The sequence below is a fragment of the Bos mutus genome, chromosome 19 (genome assembly GCF_027580195.1).
Source record: "Bos mutus isolate GX-2022 chromosome 19, NWIPB_WYAK_1.1, whole genome shotgun sequence".
Lineage (NCBI taxonomy): Eukaryota > Metazoa > Chordata > Mammalia > Artiodactyla > Bovidae > Bos > Bos mutus.
The window spans coordinates 13,376,846-13,397,291 of record NC_091635.1 but is presented as its reverse complement, the minus strand read 5'-3'; the positions used below and the strand labels follow the sequence as shown (position 1 = coordinate 13,397,291).

Genomic DNA, 20,446 nt, shown 5'->3' with positions numbered 1-20,446 from the left:
GGGGAAGCTGGATCAGATATGCCCAGAAATGGAAATTTACAGGGTCTGCAGAGGGCACTGCAGTGCTGAGGTCTGAGTGCTTGTCCTTATGAAATTGAGGTACTTGGTGAGGATGGTCATGGGAACCAAAGCAGCTACATTTCCACGTAGCCTTGAGGATGGGAAACTATTATCAATATTTAACATACATTGACCTGTGCAGTTTATGAAACAGTCCTATCAGGTAGTTACCATTATTATCCCCATTTTACTGGTGAGGAAACTGAGTCACAAACAGGCAAAATACTTTACCAACGTGACAGGAAGTCGCAGAGCCAGGATCCAAAGCTAGACCACTTGGCCGTAGTGACTGCTCTTAAAAAATGCCATCCCTTAGGAATTTCTGCAAAAGTGCCAATATTTGACCATCTTTGGCCCACAAAAGCAAGTTTATAATTATTCAACCTATAATTATTTCAACTCCTCTCCAGAGCCTACCTTTCTCTGCTAACAAACCAAGACATTGGGTCAAACGGTGTTTATTGAATGTAAAGTAATCCCAGCCCCATGGGGAAGAAAATTCCAGGAAGAACAGAATAATACAGATTAAATACCCACCTGAGCATTCACACTTTCACATACTAACACACACACACACACACACACCCCACATACATATCCTAGATCGAACAGTGACACACACTGTGCCTGAGTGACAGCTGTTAGAAGGTGGGGCTCCAGGATGGGTTCTAGTAGCAGCAGCCTCGTCCCTCCCTGCCCCCTGCCGTGCCCCGGGAGCTGGGGTGCCTAGGAGGTAGATGGCAACTCTTCCCCGCTCTGCCGCAGACGCTTCTTGGCCCGGATCTCGTTCATGGCCTCTTCAATGGAGCGTGTGTCCCTCTTGTTGGCCACGGGCACTAGGGGCAGACGGGAGGATGGGAGGACCTAGGAGCCCTGTGCCTTGGTCTCCCCTCTCCTTCCCCCCAACCTGTGCTCCTCTTCCCTGCCCCCTCCCAGCCCCCACTGTGGCCTCACCACAGCCGTAGGTCTTGTTGGCCTGTAGCATGTGAGCTGCATCCTTGGCTGCCCCCTTGCCAATAAGGTGGCTGTATTTGTCTTTGTAATCGCTGGCCGGGCTCACCACCACGGGTCCCTGCTGGGCCGCTTCCTCCTCCTGTCGCTGGGCCAGCTCCTGAGGGTGCAGAGGGGGTCACCGGAGCTCAAGGCCTGACCTCAGCCCCTCCCAGATGGTGGTGGCAGGGTCCCAGGGACTGCCAGGCATAACTCACCTTCAGCCTCCGCTTCTCCTCAGCCTTCTGGGGGTCCCACTCCTCGCCACGCCGGTAGGAGTCCAGCTCTTCATCTGAGGGTGCAAACTCCTGGGAGAGAAGTGGGTGATGGGGTCAAGGTTCCACATACATAGTTTACCTCATTCTTCTCCCCTGGGGCAGGGTATAGGCTGAAAAGGAGAGAGCGGGGAACTCAACTCGGGCCTTTTACCTTTTTGAAGATCATGACGTAGCGACACTCATCATCTTCCCCGAAGGAGAAGGATGTCAGGCCAGCCACTTCCACCACATCGTGTCTGGGGAGGGGGAGCCAAAGGGAAAGAGGTTGTGAAGCCATGAGGGGGGCCAGTGCCCTCCTCTAGGAGGTTCTCCCCTCTGAACCTTTCACCCTTCGTGCCTCCTTGACCACCCACTTCCTGTCGCCCAGCCCAGAGACACTCACAGTATGCTCCTCTCTATCTTATTCATCGGCTGAAACTTTTTCTTGATCTGCCCACTGTCTTGGATGAAATCTGACACCTCTTTCTCCATCTTGGTAGAGGGAAAAGGGAAGAAGATATGAGATGATGGCTCCACCCCACTACCCCTCTCCCCAGCCGGGCCAACAGGCTTGTGCCTCCCACACCTTTCCCACCTCCGTGCCACTGACTTCTGGGCTTCACCTCTCTCAAGACAGTTTGCACACAAACTAAGTCCTCAACCTTCCAATTCTAACTTATTGTTAGTCCTTTCTGAAGCTGCCTTTGATCTCTCCAGTTGTTCTTACCCTTTTACGAAATTCTACTTTCTGTTGTTTCTCTTGCTCCTGTAGTTTCTTCAGGCGGGCTGCCTGCTCTGGGGGCAAGAAATGGCAGCATGAGGCTAGGGGTGGAAGTATGGGTGGTGAGAGGGTGTAAGGCTTTGGGAGGGGTCTCGTGTCCACTGGGAGGTGTCAGGGCAGGAAGGGAGGATTACTGTTATTTGCCAAGCATTTATTGATATTTACTCTATCCCTGATACGGTGCTAGGCCCTGAAGTACAAAGAGGATGAAGACACAGCTTTGCCCTTTAAGACCTCACAGTTTAGTGGGAGAAACAGAGATGAGAATCATGCTCAACCCTGTTTCCCACTGGGGAAACCAACTAGCAAACATTTATTTATTGCTTACGACATACCAAGAACTCTAAGGCTTGGGGAGGTAATGGGAACAGACCCAGTCCTGGCCTCACAGAGTTTATCATCTCATTGTCTACACAGGATAGAGGAAATTATTTAACTTCCTATATTTTGTAATACCCCCACTTCTTATTTCTACAGCCAAGATGAAGCTGAAATGGCAAGTCTAACATTCTTCTCCTCTGGGAGTGCAGGTGTCTGAGCTGTAAAGGGAACTCACTACCTTTAGTCTTACTGTCCCCTCTTCTCTCTTCTGCCATTTCAAAGTGCTGACAATCTTAAGGCCTACTTCTTCCACAGGATCAGAACCCCTTCAGCTGCACTGAACCTATTCCCATTTTCCTAATCACTTCATGTATTTGCACATGTTATTCCTGCTGCTTGAAAAGTTCTTCCCCTTGCAAACTTTGAGATCCACTATGAGTCAGATGGTGAAGAATTACTTCTTCCTCTGGGGCCCAAGCACATTTGGTTCAGACATCCACTATAGCACATGCTGAGAACTAACAGACTGTAACTTTTGTCTTCCCTACCCCACTATGAGCTCCTAGAAGCCAGGGACCCTGTTCCTTTCCTATCCAGTTACTCTCTGTGGCTCCAGGGCTTGACAGCTCAGGTGCGCTCCTCTCTTCAACCCCATGGGCTCTGACTGTTAGTGCACCCCATCTTAGTCACTGACTGTTCTGTCTGGTTTGAGAGTCTTCTCTCTGCATCTGAGGAGGTGATTTAAGATTATGGATAAGCACACAGGCTTAAAAGTCACAACTGGGTTTGAAATGCCGCCACTAAGTAACTGTGTAACCACAGGCAAGTGACTAAACTCTGAACTTCAGCTTCCTAGCCTGTCAACGGCCGCTGGTGAACCACCTAGTCAGCCGTGGTGAGCATGAAGTAACTCAGTTCCCAGGTCCCATTATGCTCCCTCCTTCCTTATAGCTTTCAAATATCTGCCTGGAGCACTGTGTTGCCTTCTCACTGAATTATCTATTCTTCAGATCTCAGCTCACTGCAGGCTAGGTTAGAAGCCCTAGGTAGTTACACTCCTGATAATTATTTTTCTTTCAGACCATTTATAAAGTTGATTTTTAACTCCTGTGTGATCATTTCATCAATGCTCCGGACTGTGGGCTCCTTTGAGTGTGCCCCTGGCCCTTAGTAACCATTCAGTAAATATGGATGTTAGTTTGACATTAAGCAGCACTTGAGCACTTTGAAGGCACCCACTCCTGTTCTGGCCTCCCTCGAACGGGTAGGGAGCCGGTGTCCTCCCCTAAAAGGACTCATTCTGTCAGATTCATTCACACGCTGCGGAGCCAGCAGGAGAGGCTTGCACCGCCCAGCGGGCCGCGCCCTACACTGGCAGTCCAACTTGAACCGCCAGCAGAAAAGTTACTCGGAGAACACATACTGGGAGGCTATGGCCAATCGGACCGGGTAGGGGCCTTCTTATTTGTCCAATCAACATTCACGACCCGCCCAGGGACCTTAGGAATTTCAGGGTACAGATGAGAGAAATGTTGGTTCGCGGCAGAAGGGATCGGGTTAAATCAAGTAGGCGGGGCATAAGGGCGCTGAACGGCTCCAGCAGCCAATTAGAGGTGCTGAGGGTGGGGTGGGCTAGAGGAAGGTCGAACAAAACTTAATCGGTAGACTTTTAAGTTGAAGAGGCCAATAGGGGAGAAAGGATTGCGGATGGACGTATCCTGGATCCAATCCGAAGGGGACGAGGTGCACGGACCGGCGCGCCGGCAGGGCGGGCGGGGCCGAGCGGTCGATCTTACCGCCCTCCGATACGAAGGCGGGAAGGGGTTGGGTGGGGTTCAGGGCAGCCTACCAATCAGACCACGCCACCAGCGGACAGGCGGGCCCACGGGCGAATTGAAAACAAGGACTGTGGAAGGCCAGGGCAGGAAGAGGCAGGGGGCTGGTGCTGAGCTTCAGGTAGCCAATCATCGTCCGCTAAGAACAGCGGGCGGGTCAGCAGCCCTTTTAGGGACTCGGGGGGTCTCTGAAGGGGCCTGTGAGGGGTCTTTCAAGGTTGAGGAGGCGGGGTCATCCAAAGAGGGAGGATTGCGATCCTGAGAACCGGGCGAAGAAAGCCGGCTATGAATTTGGGATCCTCACCTCGGGCCTTGCGCCGAGTCTCCTGATCACCGAGGCTGGGTGGCTTCTCCATGGAGCTCAGGATGGAGCCCAGTAGGTCCGCCATCTTGGGAGTGACTGAGAGGGGGGCGGTGCGTCTTAAAGGGAAGGGCAAAATGCCTTTAAGGCCGGAAACACGTCGGAGGCGGAAAACCACGCACCCGCCCCGCCCCGGCGTGGCTCAGATCCGGGCTTGGCGCGCCCGCAGCCTTCCGCCGGCCGGGGGCCCCGCCCCTCCCCGCCGCCCGCAGACAGAGGCCGGAGGCTGGCTGGTGCAGCGATGTTTAATGGCAATTCGTAGAAACCAAGCCCATGCACAAGTAGAAAGTGCTCGTGGAGCCGGCAGGAGGCTCCCGCCGCGCCAGGAACCACAAGCCCGGCCGTGCAGCCCTCCCTGCGGCGCCTTAAATAGATTCTTCACTATACTCTGTATGTTACATTATGTACAAGGCCCCTCCCCTCGGGGACGGGGCAGGACTCCGCAGCGCGTTTCTATATACAGCCCCCCTTTGGCCCCGAGATTGGTGGCCGGAGTCGGTCAGTTGACGGGGAAAGACAGGGCCAGAAAGGGAGGAAACAAGACGCAAACATGCGGAGTCGGGGTGGGGGCACGGTCAGCCCTGAAACACGAGGGGCGCGCGCGTAGCGAAGGCAGAGGTGGGACCGAGGCGGATACATTCAGAGACGCGTCGAACAAATAAATAAGGCAAGTCAGGAAGGGGCCGAGGTGGGCACAGGCAGGGAGGGAGCTGTGGAGAAGGGGCAGGCAGGGCTCCGGAGGTCACAGCTGAAGATGCAGGTATGTGGGGCATGGGTCTTCTGGAGCCGGGGACTAAGAGAAGGGAGCGCGACCCGGAGGGAAGAGGAGGAGGCAGGGGTGGGAGAGGGAGTTCAGCACTTCGGAGGGGTGGGGGGTGGAGACCCAGGACGGGCTAGCACAAAAGTGACGGGAAAGCTGCCGACAGGGGGCTCCCCCTCCCCCAGAGAGCCCTCTCCCTGTTAAGACTGCAAGAAGCGGCCCCCAGGGTGATGAGAAAGGCAGTGGAGAGGTCAGGTGGCCAGCCCGGGTTGGGGAAGCCCTTCCAGCTCCTGGTTCTGCTTCAGTTCCCTCATCCTGCAGAGAGACAAGGAAGGAGTCAGAGGAGACCGGCCGATTAGGGCGGTGGGATGGGGAGGCGGCGGCGGGGCCCAGTCCTCCCCAGTGAGGGAAAGGGCAACACCTGTGTCGGCAGCGCCGCAGGAATCGCATGATCTTCCGGGCTGCCTGGTCCTGCTTCTTGGTGAGAAAGGAGCCTCTGGTGGAAGGAAGAAGAGATGAGACCGCACAGGACACTCAGGAATCACCTGCCCTCCGCCCCTTAGGGACCTTGGCAGGGCAAGGGTCGGGGAGGAGCAGGATGATGAGTTGGGAGCCCGTGGGCAGTGGCCGTGGACACAGTGGGTGTGCACTGAGGGCTGGAGGGTTGGGGCCGTACTTGTTGCGGGCAGGCAGGGTCCCCGGGGGCCGGCGGCGGTAGGAGCGGTAGCGCTGCTGGATGAGGACTGCCGCTCGGCGGCTCTGCTGAAATCGCTTCTGTTCGTAGTAGCTTCGGAACTTGCTCTGGATCAGGATGGCCGCCTGGGTCATCTTCTTATAGAGTGCAAACTGCAGGGGTGGGGAGGAAGGGCAGGGGCTGACACGGAGGGACAGAGACCCAGACCCCTAAGGGTCACCCCTCACCCCGTTTCAAGTTCAGTCGATGCAAATCTCTTTCTCTAATCCACACGCTCACGGAAGGAAAGGCTGAATCATCACAGACAGCCTCACACCCAGGTCTCATGCCTAATACCTTAAGTGCAATCCAGGTCAGCTTGTGGAGAGAAAAGGGGAGTTAGGGCTCCTGCAGCATTCTGGATGCTCTGGGATGGGATGAGTGGGTGCCTGTGTGGGTTGGTGGGTATGCTTTCAAGAGAGGACATCCTCACCTGTTTGTACTTCCGGTAACAGCGCTGGATCACAGCAGCAGCTACCTCCTGCTGTTCCTTCAGCCGCCGGCCCTAAGTGGCAAGAAGGAAGTCTCAGCACCTGGATCAGTTAGGAATTGCCCACCTAACTGACATCTGACCTGCTCTTCCAATGTGCCTGGGGTCCCTTGACCCTTCACCCTACCCCAGATCTCTCTGGATGATTGCTGTCCCCCCCCCCACAGTCCTGGGAACCCGTCACCTCCCCACTCAAGATTGTGTAATTCATCCCCTGAAGCCCCCAAGCCCCCGACCTTGTATTTCCGGAAGGCTGTCTGGATGACTCGGGCTGCCTCATACAGTTCCCGCTGCTCATGATCCGACAGGGTCAACAGGGCAAAGTCACTCTCCATCTTGCCACTGGCAGATGCGGAGAGAAACTCTGCCCAGGAAGGTGCTGGAGGGACAGCCAGGCGACCCCGCTCAAATGGCAGCTCGCTGTAGGAAACAGGGATAAGGATGTCCTGGACATCTGAAGTCCCTCTTCTCCCACCTGGGCGCTGCTCTGAAGGCAGAGCCCCAGTAACAGGGTCTGGAGAGTGACTTCAGAGCTCGCCAGCCAGTGCCAATCCCTTCCTCAAAGGCTCTGGCCATAGTGCAGCTTCTTCCCTCACTCTATCCCTCCCATGTTCCTTTGAAGGATCTGGAGGCTTTGTCCTAAGCTGGTCACCTTGGAGGGGCTGAGCTGGGGAAATGGTCCACGTTCTCCAGGTAGCTGGCCAGCCAGGACATGGTCTCACTGAGCCCCACCGCTCCCGTCCTCTCCCGTATTGTGGCTCCAGCCTCAGACAGCCCAACGAAGTCCTCTCGTTTAATCCGCTCTGGTGTGGCTTCAATGATCTGCTTGGCCAGTGAGATCATGTCAACCTGGATGAAGGAGAAGCTGGGTGAACCTTGAGGGGCCCCCCAGCTGTTCTTGCTCTGCCAAGACCATAGCATAAGTTCACTTCCTATCTTTCTCCTATCAGACCCAGACGATGAGGCCTCATGGATGCCTGCCCCCATTAACCCTGTCTTTCTTTGCCAGTGTTCCAGGTTCACTTACACTTCTTGGGGTCCCACTCAATACAGCCCTGTGTTGAGACGTCATGGAAAACATAGGCTAGGAAGGACGTACAGCACATGGGGATTCAGAAGCTAGGCGAATGAAGGGCTTAGCCTTCCAGGCTGACTGCCCACTGTCCCACCCAGCCTGACCCATGCCAGCTCCCACAAACTTGGCCATGTCTGCCACCCCCTCCTCGAACTCGCCAAGAATCAGCTCAGCGCTTGCCAATCACATGACACCTTATTGAATAGCTCCAGCCTTGCCTCTGCTCCAGCCCTGCAGCCTGCAGCACTTTCTGCTGGTCTCACATAAAGGTGCCTACCGTGTGGTGTTCTCTAAATCTGTTGCACTTTAGTGCTCCCCGGTTAATCCCTTAGTCTCTCTCTAAAGCAGGTATGTCCCAGGCCCTAGCAGAGAAGCAGGCTGCTGCACGTGAAGAGCCACTCTCCACTCTCTCATGGGTTCATTCACTCTACAAGACTCTTAGCTCTTACTATGTGCAAGCCTCCCCCTGGCCCCTGGTTAGTGCCAGACACTTCCGCTTCCATCTTGCCGACCTCTCTGCTCCTCTGTCCTCCCCGCTTCCTGCCATCGCTCTTGTCCCTTTATGGAACAACAGGTAACCCCTACCACCCAGCTCTAATTGAAGATATTCTCCAGAATTTTAACCTCTGAAGCCTCATGACTTCTGAATCCCAAGCTCTGACAGAAGCTTAAGCAGAGGGTTACCTTGCCTGTCCCCAAATGAGGGTAAATGACCCCTTCTTCCCAAACTGCCGCCTGGCTCTGCATGTTTCTTGTGGTGGCTGGCGTCACCCCAGCCCTGCACCCCCCTCTGCTTGGAGCCCTCCACCTAAGTGGTACCGGGATCACATCCACAGCTGGTGGACTATCGGCTTCCTCAGGAGCAGCCCCGCCATCCAGGGCTGGTGGGAGAGGAGGCGGCGAGGGTGGGGGCCCTCTCGGGTTGGTGGCTTCATAGTCCATGAGGAATAGGGGGGCCTCTGGGGCACCAGAGGAGAGCTGGCCTGGGACCATCTCCATAGTCATCTCAGAGGCTGGCAGAGGAATAGGGGGAGGACTCCCATCTGGGGCGCTAGAATAGGCCGATGTGACGGAGAAAGTGCCATCCGAGAGCTCTGAAGGTGAGGAGACACTGCTCAGGCCTGCAAGGGGAGAGAAGGGGGTGTGAGCATAAGGTGTCACTTGCCCTCTCCTCACTCTCCATCTCCCTGGCCTTGCTGCTCTTACCTCCCCATCCCTACAACCTCCTCTCTCCTTGCACTGTCTCCCACCCTCTAGCTTTCCCCTGGCCTGTGCTTCCACCCGCATTCCCCTTAAACCCTCACCAGTGTCGGGGCTGGAGGAGGGTGGAGACAGGGCAGGTGGGGGCTCAGAAGAAGCTTCCTGTCTTTGCAGTTCCTCCAGGCAGCGGGCGAGGCGCACATGACCCCGGGAATGAGCCACGGATAGGGGCAGGCGGCCCAGAGAGTCAGGAATGCTCAGCGCCTGTCTGTTCCAACGGAAGAGGAGCACAGCAGCCTCCAGATGGCCCAGGGCACAAGCCCACATCTGAGGAGAAGAGGGCGGAAGTGGAGGTAAGGCATGGGCCTATCCTTACTCCTTCCCTGCATCCCCCAAACGATCTTCTCTGTGAAGAACTGCTCCCTTTTCCCATTGTTCACGTGCACTAGGAACCAGCATCCTCACCAGAGGGGTGCAAGAGAAGTGGTCCACATTGAGTGGGTCAACCTCTTGCTCCAAGTCCAGGCTTCCTGTCTCCACACTCCTGGAGGGTTTGGGAAAGGGACAGTGGAGCCCAGTTAGGGATAAAGGGGGCCCAGTAGGAACTTCGGAATTGAAGGGGCTGGCAAGCACTATGGTCAACAGGATGAGTAATCAAAGAGATTAATGATTATAAGGAGGTCAAGAAGTCAGCATTGTAAGTCAGAGGACATTAAAACTCCCCCAAGTGCAAACCCTGTTCCAGCCCCTCTTCCTTCCCACAGTGACCCCAGCTCCCAGGACAGGCCTCCAGTTCCTCCTCAGTCCCTGACACCCTCCTACCCCAACTCCCACCAGCCCCAGCTCACCGCCACTGGCTCAGGGTCTCGATGAGGCGGGCATAGCCCTGGGCAGCAGCCAGGTGCAGAAGGCTCATGCCCCGGAAAGGGCTTCCATGGGCCAGACGCTCAGGACCCCTCCAGGTGGAGCGTGGGATCATGTTCTCTACCAGGACCACCACCCGGGCCTCGAACCCAGGACCCTGGCCTTCATCCTGTGGTGCACACACCCTCAGGCAGACACCTGAGCATCCCCAGCCTGGGATGGCCTTAGCCACCCCACCCCTGTCCTCTCAGCTTCCAATTCTGCCCCCTCCCTACAATTCTCATTCTAGGCTCCCACCACCCTGACCTCTGATGGCTGGTCAGTCTTCCCTGTCCCTCAGGCAGCTTTCTCCAGCAGCCAGACCTCATGCCTGCATGCCCATGTGGTGCCTTCATTTTGGCTCAGATCAGTGCCATATCCACAGATGGCTTCTCCCCCTCAGAACCTAGAGTCCTCTCCAGCCTTCTTTCCTCAGAGACCTGGAACCCTCAGAGTGCTGAGCCCCGACTTCTTGGATCCCCTCCCCCACCCTCACCTCCACCCTCCTTCAGACCAGAAATAGTCTGAAGCTTGTCATGCCAAGAGGGTGCCCAGAATAGCCACTCCTGCCACAGGGTGGGGGTGGGAGCAGGGTGATGTCACGGAGAAGGGAAGGGGACTGGCTGGGGCCTGGACAGTGAGGGGAGTCACACAGTAGAGCTGATTTCTACAGGAAGACCCTCCCCCTGCTCCTCACTGTAGAGTGCCCTCATGGATGTACCTGAATTGGAGGGGTGTCAGGAGCCTGGCAGGGGGCCTGCCCAGCTGCTGCGATCTCTGCCATCCGCTTCTCCATCTGCTCCAGTCGCTCCAGGATGGACATCCGGAACTGGTTGTCTGTGGGGAAGAGGAGTGGGCATGGGGGGGCTCACTGGGCAGGGTCCAGGGGATGCCTTGGGCAACAAAGCCAGATCCTGTCCCAGGGTCTGAGTGACGAAGACACAAGCAATCCTTTCCTCTTCTCCATACAATGGCCCTTTACCCTCCCCCCCTCCACCTTCTGAATAGAGCCCCCCAGGACCAGTCCTCAGTCTAGGGCTCTTCATACCACGTGTCCACCTAGGACCTGAATGCAGAACCAAGACTGTGTCCTTCAAGACACAGAGACTGTAGGACTCCTTGCTGGGTGTTCAGCCCCAGTTGCCCCAGATCTCTCTCTCTCACACACACACACACACACACGCGTGCCCCAGATCTCTCACACATACGTGCATGCACATACGCATACTCCCAGATGGCTTATTTTGTTCCTTCTTGCCGCAGACACTACCTTCGTCCCCCATGCTGGGGCTGAAGGACTTCAGGGTCCCTCCTCTCTGTTAATCGCTGCCCCAAAGAACTCAGAGACTGATTTGAAAAGCACCACCCCCTCCTCCTGGCCCCCCGCAGCTGTCCACAAAGAGGATGGCGGGGAGGGGAGGTGACAGAGATGGATGGCCAAGTCCATTTCTCCTCCTCCTCCCCCACTCCATGCACAAATGCACACATCCCGAGCTATATCTGTTCCCTCCTGAGATCACACAAGGATGAGGAGGGGAGGAAGAAGGGGGTCAGAGCCGTGGGAAAACAAACAGGTGGAGGCTGGGGATGTTTTGAGATGCCAGGACAGACGGGCAAGAAGGTAGGGGATGGTGGGGAGGAGGGTAAAGAGCTCTGAGCAGAGACTCAGGTATGAGAGCAGAGAGGGGAAGACAAACAAGGGGAAGGAGAGGAGAGAAAAAGGGCAAAGGAGAGCTGGGGATGTAGAACGAACAAGCAATAGGGAATGAAGAAGGAAAGTGAAGACAAAAATCCAAGGAGGAATGGAGAGATGAGAGAGGTAGGAGACATACAGGCGAGATGGTAAAGCACAGGTTAAACAGGAGGAAACAGAGACATGCAAACCTCAAGAAAGAAGCAGGTGCAGAAACAATTCTGAAAGCCACAGGAGGGATAACCAGTAAAGGGGACTAACAGCTCTGGATATAAACAAATACACACACACGTACACACACATGTATGTATGTGCATCTCTGTATATAAGAAGATATATTAAAAGTGGTGTATGTTATTGAGCATTGTTACAGGGAATTTTCATTTTCTACTTTGTGCTTTTCTGTAACTTCAAAATTTTTTATAATTAATGCCTGTCTTTATAACTAGAGGGAAAAACCATAGGAAAGTTTAAATATATTGTGTAGGCACATATACGGAGAAGGCAATGGCAACCCACTCCAGTACTCTTGCCTGGAAAATCCCATGGATGGAGGAGCCTGGTAGGCTGCAGTCCATGGGGTCGCACAGAGTCGGACACGACTGAAGCGACTTAGCAGCAGCAGCAGGAGGCACATACACACTCATGTGTATCCCATGTTTGTTGCTCTGCACTGTCCGGCCCCACCCATGGCCTTGATCCCTTCCTATGGACAGGACAAGTGTTGGGACAAAGCCGCCTCCAAGGTTTACAGGGAGGAGGAGGTGAAGGAAATCTGCTGCTCCTTCAGAAATGAGCAAGGAAGCAGGAGTTGGGAAGAGGGGTACAGTGGGGGCAAGGCAGTGGCCACCGGAGTCCAGATGGGCCTAGGAACATGTCATGCTCAAAGGCGGTGGGGTAGAAGGTTAGAACTTACCGTCTAGTGACAGCCAGTCAAGCTGAGTACTAGGCAGTGACAGGAATCGGCGGGCTCGATACTCAAAGAGCACAGATGCAGAAAGGGGCCCCTCACGCCCTGCCACCTGCAGAGACACCAGCCCAACTTCATGGGCTGGGGAGGGCAAGGATCAGCGAGATGGCTCTCTTTCCTGGGCTCCTTCACCAGATCCACAGGTGGTCCTTCCACATCTACCTCCCCTACCTGCCCTGTTGTGGCCCTAGAGGCCCCTGGCTCCAGTGGCCTTGGCTCTAAGTGGGGAGGGAATCCCTTTATTTGAGAACTTAATAGCTCCTCTGGGCCAGAGACCCCTTGGGTTCTAGACCCTGTAGTTAAGGATATTGTTCAGCACCAAGGCATAGAAACAGAGTCAAGAGATAACTATGGGTGGTTTAGTCAACCAAGTTGTGTCTGACTCTTGTGACCCCATGGACTGTAGCCCTCCAGGCTCCTCTTTCCGTGGGACTTTCCAGGCAAGAGTACTGGAGTGGGTTGCCATTTCCTTCTCCAGGGAATCTCCCTGAGCCAGGAACAGAACCCAGGTCTTCTGCATTGCAGGCAGATTTTTTACCTACTGAGCCAGATGGAGGTAGGTGTGTAGAGATACCTCTACATATAAACAATTTGATGATAGTAAAATCTCTTATCTCCTAAGATCAAGGTCCAGAGGCCTTAACTCTGTTACTAAGGTGAAGGAAAGGAATTAGCTGCTCACCAACAGGGTCAAGTGAGAGCGGTGTCCCAGAATCTCAATATCTATAGCCTTGAGGATAAAGCCACCAGGCCCTGGTCCCAAGCTTAGACGCTGAGACTCCCAATTCCCAACGTCTCTGGTCTCAGCCCCTCTCTTGCTATCCATCACTGAACAGGGCTGCTGAGACTCGGGGAGGACATACTGACAGAGAGCAGAGCTGTCGACATGTCACTCCAGTGGTCCTTGGGGTCCCACAGCAACACTGCTGAGTGTCAGGTGAGGGGCAAAGGGGGTGGCAAAAGGGCAGAGATGAATCTTGGCAATGACATCCAGACCAGTGCTGTTCAAAAGAACTTTCCTCAGTGTTGGAGACATCCTGCATCTGCACTGTCTCCTGCGGGGGGCACGAGCACATGTGGTCACTGAGCACCAAAATGTGGTTAGTGTGATGGCAGAGCTGAATTTGAAACTTCATTTAATCTTAACTATTAATTTCAATAGACACACGTGGCTCATGGCTACCATACTGGATAGCACAGGTCTTGAAGCCAATGTCCCTCAGTCTCAGAACTGGTTGGAGGAGACCAACATTTCTCCCTTCTCATTCTCCCAAGAGACTCTCCCTGGACTGGAGTCAGTGGGCCTGGAGAGCCATGAGAGTCCCCTTGGGTCTAATGGCTGATCTTACAGAAGGGGTGGCCAAGGTCCTATGAAAAGAAAAAGGCTTATTCAAGATCACCCATCAGCTCAGCAGATTTCTTGGATTAGAATCTAGACCTCTGACACTTCAGCTCAGACTCATCTGCCTGCTGGAGGGCGGTGGCCGGGGAGCAACCACCGGGCTCAGCCCCAGGACTGGTTGAGGTGGTTACGTTCTCAGGAACAACCCAACACATTTGTTCCTAGTGCTTCCTGGGAATCCTAACAGTCATGTCTTCTGTCCCTTCTCCTACCACCCCCAGTCCCCATACCGGGACAGTAGCAGCGTAAGACACCAGGCTGGACGAGTGAGGCTGGCACGGCGATGTGATCAAAGACACAGGAGTAATGCTCAGCGGCCTCTGTCCAAGGTCCTGTGATGAGCACCTTGACCCCACCCTGCAGGCAGAAGTCAGAGAGCCATGTGACTGGGGGCTCTCTCTGCTGGGTATAATTACTCACTCCTTCATTCATTCAGACCCTAAGAGAGGACCTATTGCTCTCTGTACACCCCAAGGTCTGGGGTACAGAGATTGGACATGAAGTGGAGTGAGATCCACTGTCCTTTCTCCCCACACTCCTGCCCTCTACTTGAATCTGCTAGAAACGGGGAACTCATTGCCTCTCCCAAGGCTACCATCCCATTTGCAGATAGCTATCACTGGGAGGAAGTCTTTTCTTGGGGCCCCCTGGTACCCCTAGAGAAGTTCCTGCTTTCTATCTCTGGGGCAGCACAAAGCAGAACTTGACTGCTGAATACAGTCTTTCAGCTTCTCAAAGTCTGCCATCACATCCCAGTTGGGTTTTCTCTTCTTCAGGCTGAACTGTCCCAGGCCCTCCCCACCCCACCCAGTCACCAAAGGAATAAAGTCCCCCGGGGCACTTAAGGGACTCATACAACCACAAGTCACAGGTAGAAGGAGGGAGGAAAAAAGGGGTAGTTAAGAAGGCCTGTGAAAACCGTTAAGAAGCTACACTCTATGTAAAGATAGAGGCTGGGAAGAGAACTAAGCAGCCATGGATGCTGAAAGAAACTAGGTCACAGGCCACAGGGTAAAAGGGATGCAGGAGGAAGGAGAGAAGTCTGAGACTCACCTCTGGGTAGGACCACTCTGGGGAGAAGTCTGTGATGGTGCTGAGAGCAGGAGAGAGCTGGGGGGTGGGGGCAGGGCCACTTGGAGCTTCGTCACTGATGAGTTCTCCCATGAGGTCCGGGAATGATGAGAGACTGAAGGGCTCCAGTTCGCTGCCCCCCCCAGCTCCTCCAAACAAGGCCTCCCCTCTTCCTACTCTGCCCGATGGCTCCAAAGGGGCAGGTGAGGGTGGGGGTGAAGGAGGGGGTGAAGGTACAGGTGGGGCAGCCCCCTGGGCCTTGAGCTCCTCTCCACTGTCATCATCCTGAATGAAGAAGCAGTTTCCCCTTCTCCCGCCTGCTCCAGACTGTGGAGGGAGACCCCGAGTGGCCACCTGGGGCTCCAGGGCAGCAGCAGGCTCGAGTGCTGGACAGGGGGTATGGGCGGCCTCGGCCTCGGGGAAGTCTGGGCTCACCCCCTGGCCCCCTCCATATGTCTGGCCCCTCTGTGGGCTGTTGAGAAAACGATCAGGATCAAAGGCAGGGCTCGGAGGGGCTGGTGGGGCCGAGGGCTCAGAGCCCACAACCACAGCCAGGCTCATGGGAGGCCTCGGATCGGCCTGTGGAGCCAAGTGCCTGGTGGGTGTCAAGCCCCCGGCTCGCTGCTCCAGTCCTGTCAGGAGGAGGATGGCGGTGCCTCCTCTGGAAGAACCCCCTCGGGAGGTTGGAGGGCTCGGTCTGATCTCTAGGGGTTCTGCAAAGCCGGAGGAAGAGGAGGAAGAGGAAGAGGAAGATGGGGAGGTATGTGCCTTGGGGAGCTCTGGGGGAAGCGGGGCTATCAGTGGAGGCGGCTCAGGGGGATGGGGGTGGGGGACAGAGGTCAGGGTTAAAGCTCGGGGTTCCACTTTGGGAGAGATGATACGGTGTTTCGTGCTGCTGCATTTGTGGGTAAGGCTCCCAGAACCTGGAGTGGAAGGGGTGGTGGGGAAAGAAGGGGTAAGACACATCTCTCTCCAGCCCTCCCTTGCTGGAAGCTGTCATGTATTTCCTGAGAAGTCACTACATACCAGAGGTGTCATACTGCTTGTGGCCACTGGGAGGCGGCAGAAATATTTCTCCTCCCCCACCCTCCCCCTTGGAGGAACACTGCAAGGGAGGATCCAGGGCTTGGGGGAATAGCTGAGAGCAATAGGTGAATGCATAGAAAAAGGACAGAAGAACAGAATCAAGAGGGTACCAACTAAGAATAAGGCTAAGCCTGTGTGTAAGCAGTAGTGCTGGGGTGGCCAGGAACTGCTGAAGGAAGAAGGCAGACAGAGAGCCCAGGCTGCCAGGAATAAGTAAAAGGAACTAGACAGTATGCAGACGGGAAAGCCTCTGCTCATCTGGCCCATCTTTCTGGAACATGCAAAAGTCATGCAAATAAGCACGCAAATCCCAACAAGACAGATGCCCCCCTGGTGTAAGGGCAGACCAGCGAGGAGGGAGGAAGGTTCCAAGGTCAGGGTCACTCACCAAGGCCCCCACTGCAGAGACAGGCGTGGGTTCGGGGTGCAGGCTTGGTCGGGTGGGTGTCTAGGATCTGCTGCACCAGCTGCTCTACGGAGAACTCCTCTGTCCCATTTCCACAGCTCCATTTGATGCCATGAACTGGAGGAGAGTTGGGGGGAAGTGCTGTGGGACCCCCTACAAAATAGGCCCCAAAGAACTCTGATGGCTCCCCCAAGCACCTGAGATGCTCTGAGACTTCCAGCCAGAGGAACAGCGGCCAGAAGCCCCCAGACTGCTCCTACCTGGAGCTCACAGCTGCCCTCCATAGTCGAACACCTTAGATCACACCAGGAACCCTGGTACCCACCCACCCAGGAAAGAAGCCTCCTGGCTTGGGGCAACATGGTCACCCCACAGGCTCCTGAGTATAGAAACTTGCTGCCATGGGAGGCCCCTGGGTCCACTCTCCCCTTGGAGCTCTGTCCTGGCCCTGTTGCCTTACACATGGGCTTCAGCTGTCCCAAGAGCTCCTCCCGGGACCACTTTAGCCACTCTCGGCGGTCGCTGCTGATGGAACAAAAGATGGGGCTGCAGCCCTTTCCACAGTCCTCCAGGGCTGGGACGTTCAGGTAGTGCACAAGCACGATGTCAGGGTTCTGCGGGTACAAGGGTACACACAGAGCGCTATGGGGTCCTGATGTCCAGGGACTTGGCCTCCTAGTCCTCATTTTCTCCCTAGGCACCCCTAGCCTCACCCTCCCAAGTTCTGGCTCTCTCCATCCCCAAACCCTTTTCTCTTCTTCCCAGTCTCCCTTCCACACTCAGAACCTCGTCATCCTTCCCCTTCATTCCGCAGACCCCCACCTCCCTCAAAGAGCCAGGTAGACTCTGTCTCCCCGAGCCCTTCCGTCCTCACCTGGAGCAGCCAGTAGCAGCGCCGATGGAATGTGGGGACGATGGAAGAGTGAACGTAGCAGCCATAGAGACACTGCCAGGAGACAGGCTGGGGTGGGGGGAGGGCTAGTCTGCTCCCCAACTCTTCCTCTGTTCAGTCCCTTTGCAGGAATCCCAATCTTGCCACCAGTTCCTCTTTAACCCTTACCCACCCCCATCTATTCCCCACACCTTTCAAAACCCAGCACCCAAGTCACCCTGCGGTGAAGAGGAGGGGACAGTGGGGCCAGGGCCTTACAACAAGTACCAGATTTGAGACATGGGACTATTCAGAAATCAGAGGGCAGGGCAATAACACATCTGAGATGAGGAGCAATGATTTGAGAGAAGAGAAACCTGTGCTTTGAGGTACTAAGTACTGTCAGACCCCTACGGGAAATGCAAGAGAAGTGAGGGGATTGGGCATCTGCGGCCTCCAGGGGGAGGCGTGGCCTAAGTCCTGGAGAATTGGGTCATGGAGGGAAGGCAGAGAGGGGGCTGATCCAAAGTGAGTGAGAAGCGAAGAGTGACTGACTGGGAGGGTGGTAGGGAGAGAAGGTCACCAAGCCCTGGCAGAGCTGGAACCCAGCTCACAGGGAAAAGCGGGGGCCAGGGCAGGTGTACTGGAGGCCTTGCTTACCTCCATGCCCTGGACCTTCAGCTTCATGTGGTCCTCTCGGGTGGTCTTCCCATCCTTCCGCTTCTTCCAGAGGTAACCATCCTTCCGGTATTTCACCTTCTTGCGGTTGTAGAGGATAATGGAGCCATTCTGAGGCCTGAGAAGGGAAGGACTGGCCTTAAGTTCTGTGCACAGAACCCAGGACCCCTGCTACTCCCCATCTTCACAAAACTTCTCACCTTGTCTTGGGGGCACAGGATAGCCACTCGTCATGCTTCTCAAAGGTGATCAAGTAGGATGCAATCTCCTGGAGGAGAAGAGGCACTCAGGTGGGGGTCCCCTTCCCAAAGTCTCAGCCTGGCCTCTTGGGCCTCCTCATCTATACCTCAGGGATAACGGCATCCCTGGAGGACTGTGTGAGATAACACAGGACAAGTGGTGAGCACAGTGATCTGTTTGTAGGAAATACTTTGTAAGTGGTAGCATTTATACACAGGTGCCTATGCCAAGAAGTGAGCTCCTACGAGATGCAGGTCTTTATAGCTCTCCTGTGATCCCCAAAGAGCCTAGAGAGTGTTGAAAGGCACAGAGGGGAACTCCTCCAGCCTACTAGGCCCTGCTGAGCCCCAATCCCCCCGGCTCCCTAGAAAACCTCATTTGTATTCCACCGGAGCCGCTCTGGAGGCAGCAGTGGGCAGCGAGGAAGACACTCCAGCAGCTTCTTGGGGAGAAATATCTTCAGGTGGTGGCTGTTCTCTAGAGGGGATGAGAAGGGAGGGCTTAGTGTGAGACATCCCAATGAGAGCCCAGGGGAAAAGGGCCGAATGCGGGGCGGGGTGGTGGTGGTGAATGAAATGATGCCAAGGAGAGCGGGGATCCAAGAATTAGAAGGTCACCACCGCTTGGGGGAAATAAAAGGCTGTGCCCAACCTGGAAACCTGGACTGTGAACTCACCAGCAACCTCGGTGGTGTCCTTGGTATTCATGGTGAGGGCTCCAGGGGGCAAGGTCACCCCCGGCCTGACGGGCCGGGGGGAGGGGGAGTCTGTGCTGGGAAGGGAGAGAACAAGGTCATGGCAGAAGCCCCTACACTATCAAGGATGAGGAGAATGAGGTGGGAGACCTGGTATACAGCCGGGTCGTGATATCTGAGGAAGCCAAAGGAAGGGGCTGGACTGTGATGTCAGAGTACAGCCAGGGGGTGGAGGAGAGGGAGAACCCAGACACGGTGCCAGGAACCAACACGAGTGGGAGACACAACAGAACAGAATAATCAGGAAGAGACCGGCGGGGTGGGGGAGGGGAGAAGGCCGGCGGGGGGCCGGCGTTTACAGCCCTGGCTTTCCAAGGCTGGAGCTGCGGCGGGGTCAGACCCTGGGGCTAGGACTCAGAGCATCCGGTTCTTGAAGGATGGTTTGACAAATGAGAGCCTGGATGTTGGGGGGAAGGCAGGAGTTCTAAGTCCGGGTGGAGAGCTAGGCCTTAAAAGACACACCCTGAGTTCCTTCTCTTTGGTTTTTCCAAGGGGAAGGGCAGATCTGACAACTGATCTTAACCTCCACCCTTTCCTCCAGATTGGTGGGGCCTGAGTAGAACCTGGTTTAGACACCCAGGACCCAGCTATCCAGCCCCAGGTCAACCCATCCTGCACCCTGAGGCTGACCGCCCTGTCCACCCCACCGTACCTCTATCCCCAAAGCCTCTGCTTCCCTCGGCCTCCAGGCCTATCCTACCCCATCTACCACTCTGGCTCCAGCCTGAGCCCCCACCCTCCTGGGGGAACAGATGGAAGCTGGAGGATGCTCTCAGCGCGGGCTCCGCCAGGTGTCTGGGAATGGAGAGGGGGAAGAGGCCCGTCCGAGCACGACTGTGAGCCCTGGAGCCTGGGCTGGGGTAAGGACTCCGCCCGAGGGCGCAGGTGCGCAGTCCGGGATGGGCAGCCCGCCAGGGTGCGGAGCGGGCCCGGGGGCGGCCCCCCCAGGAGGGGCGGTGGTCAGCGGAGACGCTCCGAGGTGGGAGGGTCCCGCCTCCCGGCCGCACGGAGAGATGTCCTGGAGAAGCTGCGGAGCAGAGTCCGCGGGCGCGTGGCGGGCAAGGGGCAGGGCAGGTGCTGGGGTGCGGGGGTCCCCGGGACGGTCCGGCCCGGCAGGTCCGCCTTGCGGCCCTGCGCCGAGCGGCGCCCCCTGGCGCGGGGGAGGAGGACGGAAGCGGGGAGTGAGGGCAAACCCGGGAGAGCGCCGGTGGTCCCCGGCGTGGCGCGCCAAGTCCGGGCGGTGGAGCTGCGCCCCCTGGCGCGGGGGCGGAGAGGCGGGCGAGAGGCCCCGGCTCTTACCTCCCGGGGTCCCGCGGGTGACGGCGGCAGCGGCCATTCTACCCCACACCGACCCCCCCCAGCGCCGGCTGACAGCGGCGTCCGACGTCACTGCGCACGGGGCGGGGCTTCCCAATTAAGGGGATGGGGGTCGGGACGGGAACCTGGGGTCAGCACACGTCTGGCTCTGGGTGGGGCGCTGGCCGGAGGGACTCGGCTTCCAGGGCCGCG

The 20,446-nt window shown here is 56.2% G+C and overlaps 2 protein-coding genes and 1 long non-coding RNA gene across 7 annotated transcripts; 1 reads left to right on the top strand and 2 right to left on the bottom strand.

Moving 5' to 3' along the window:
* Positions 1-502: 502 nt before the first annotated feature.
* Positions 503-4,780, bottom strand: SPAG7 (sperm associated antigen 7). The gene is made up of 7 exons (XM_005906078.3): positions 4,549-4,780; positions 2,035-2,102; positions 1,711-1,799; positions 1,480-1,564; positions 1,269-1,358; positions 1,015-1,171; positions 503-896 (listed from the first exon to the last, which is right to left on the bottom strand). The coding sequence occupies exons 1-7, from the start codon at positions 4,631-4,633 to the stop codon at positions 787-789; spliced, it is 684 nt and encodes a 227-aa protein (XP_005906140.1). The 5' UTR covers positions 4,634-4,780; the 3' UTR covers positions 503-786.
* Positions 4,379-11,840, top strand: LOC106701333 (uncharacterized). The gene is made up of 3 exons (XR_001351802.2): positions 4,379-4,620; positions 9,038-9,216; positions 10,469-11,840. It is a non-coding gene; the product is annotated as an uncharacterized lncRNA (long non-coding RNA).
* On the bottom strand, positions 4,833-20,392 carry CAMTA2 (calmodulin binding transcription activator 2). 5 transcript variants are annotated; one of them, XM_070389297.1, is made up of 22 exons: positions 20,237-20,392; positions 18,860-18,954; positions 18,557-18,660; positions 18,144-18,211; positions 17,926-18,061; positions 17,269-17,355; positions 16,855-17,008; positions 16,377-16,511; positions 14,885-15,825; positions 14,062-14,188; positions 12,376-12,510; positions 10,488-10,603; positions 9,712-9,896; positions 9,329-9,407; positions 8,968-9,190; positions 8,483-8,784; positions 7,241-7,437; positions 6,825-7,008; positions 6,532-6,603; positions 6,042-6,211; positions 5,787-5,861; positions 5,465-5,680 (listed from the first exon to the last, which is right to left on the bottom strand). In XM_070389297.1, exons 2-22 carry the CDS (start codon positions 18,888-18,890, stop codon positions 5,617-5,619), a joined length of 3,585 nt encoding a protein of 1,194 aa, XP_070245398.1. In that variant the 5' UTR covers positions 18,891-18,954; positions 20,237-20,392; the 3' UTR covers positions 5,465-5,616. The 5 variants fall into 5 exon arrangements, with proteins under 5 accessions (XP_070245402.1, XP_070245398.1, XP_070245399.1 ...); XM_070389298.1 differs by having other exon boundaries at positions 17,269-17,340; XM_070389301.1 differs by lacking the exon at positions 20,237-20,392 and having other exon boundaries at positions 4,833-5,680; positions 5,787-5,859; positions 17,269-17,340; positions 18,860-18,952.
* Positions 20,393-20,446: the final 54 nt, after the last annotated feature.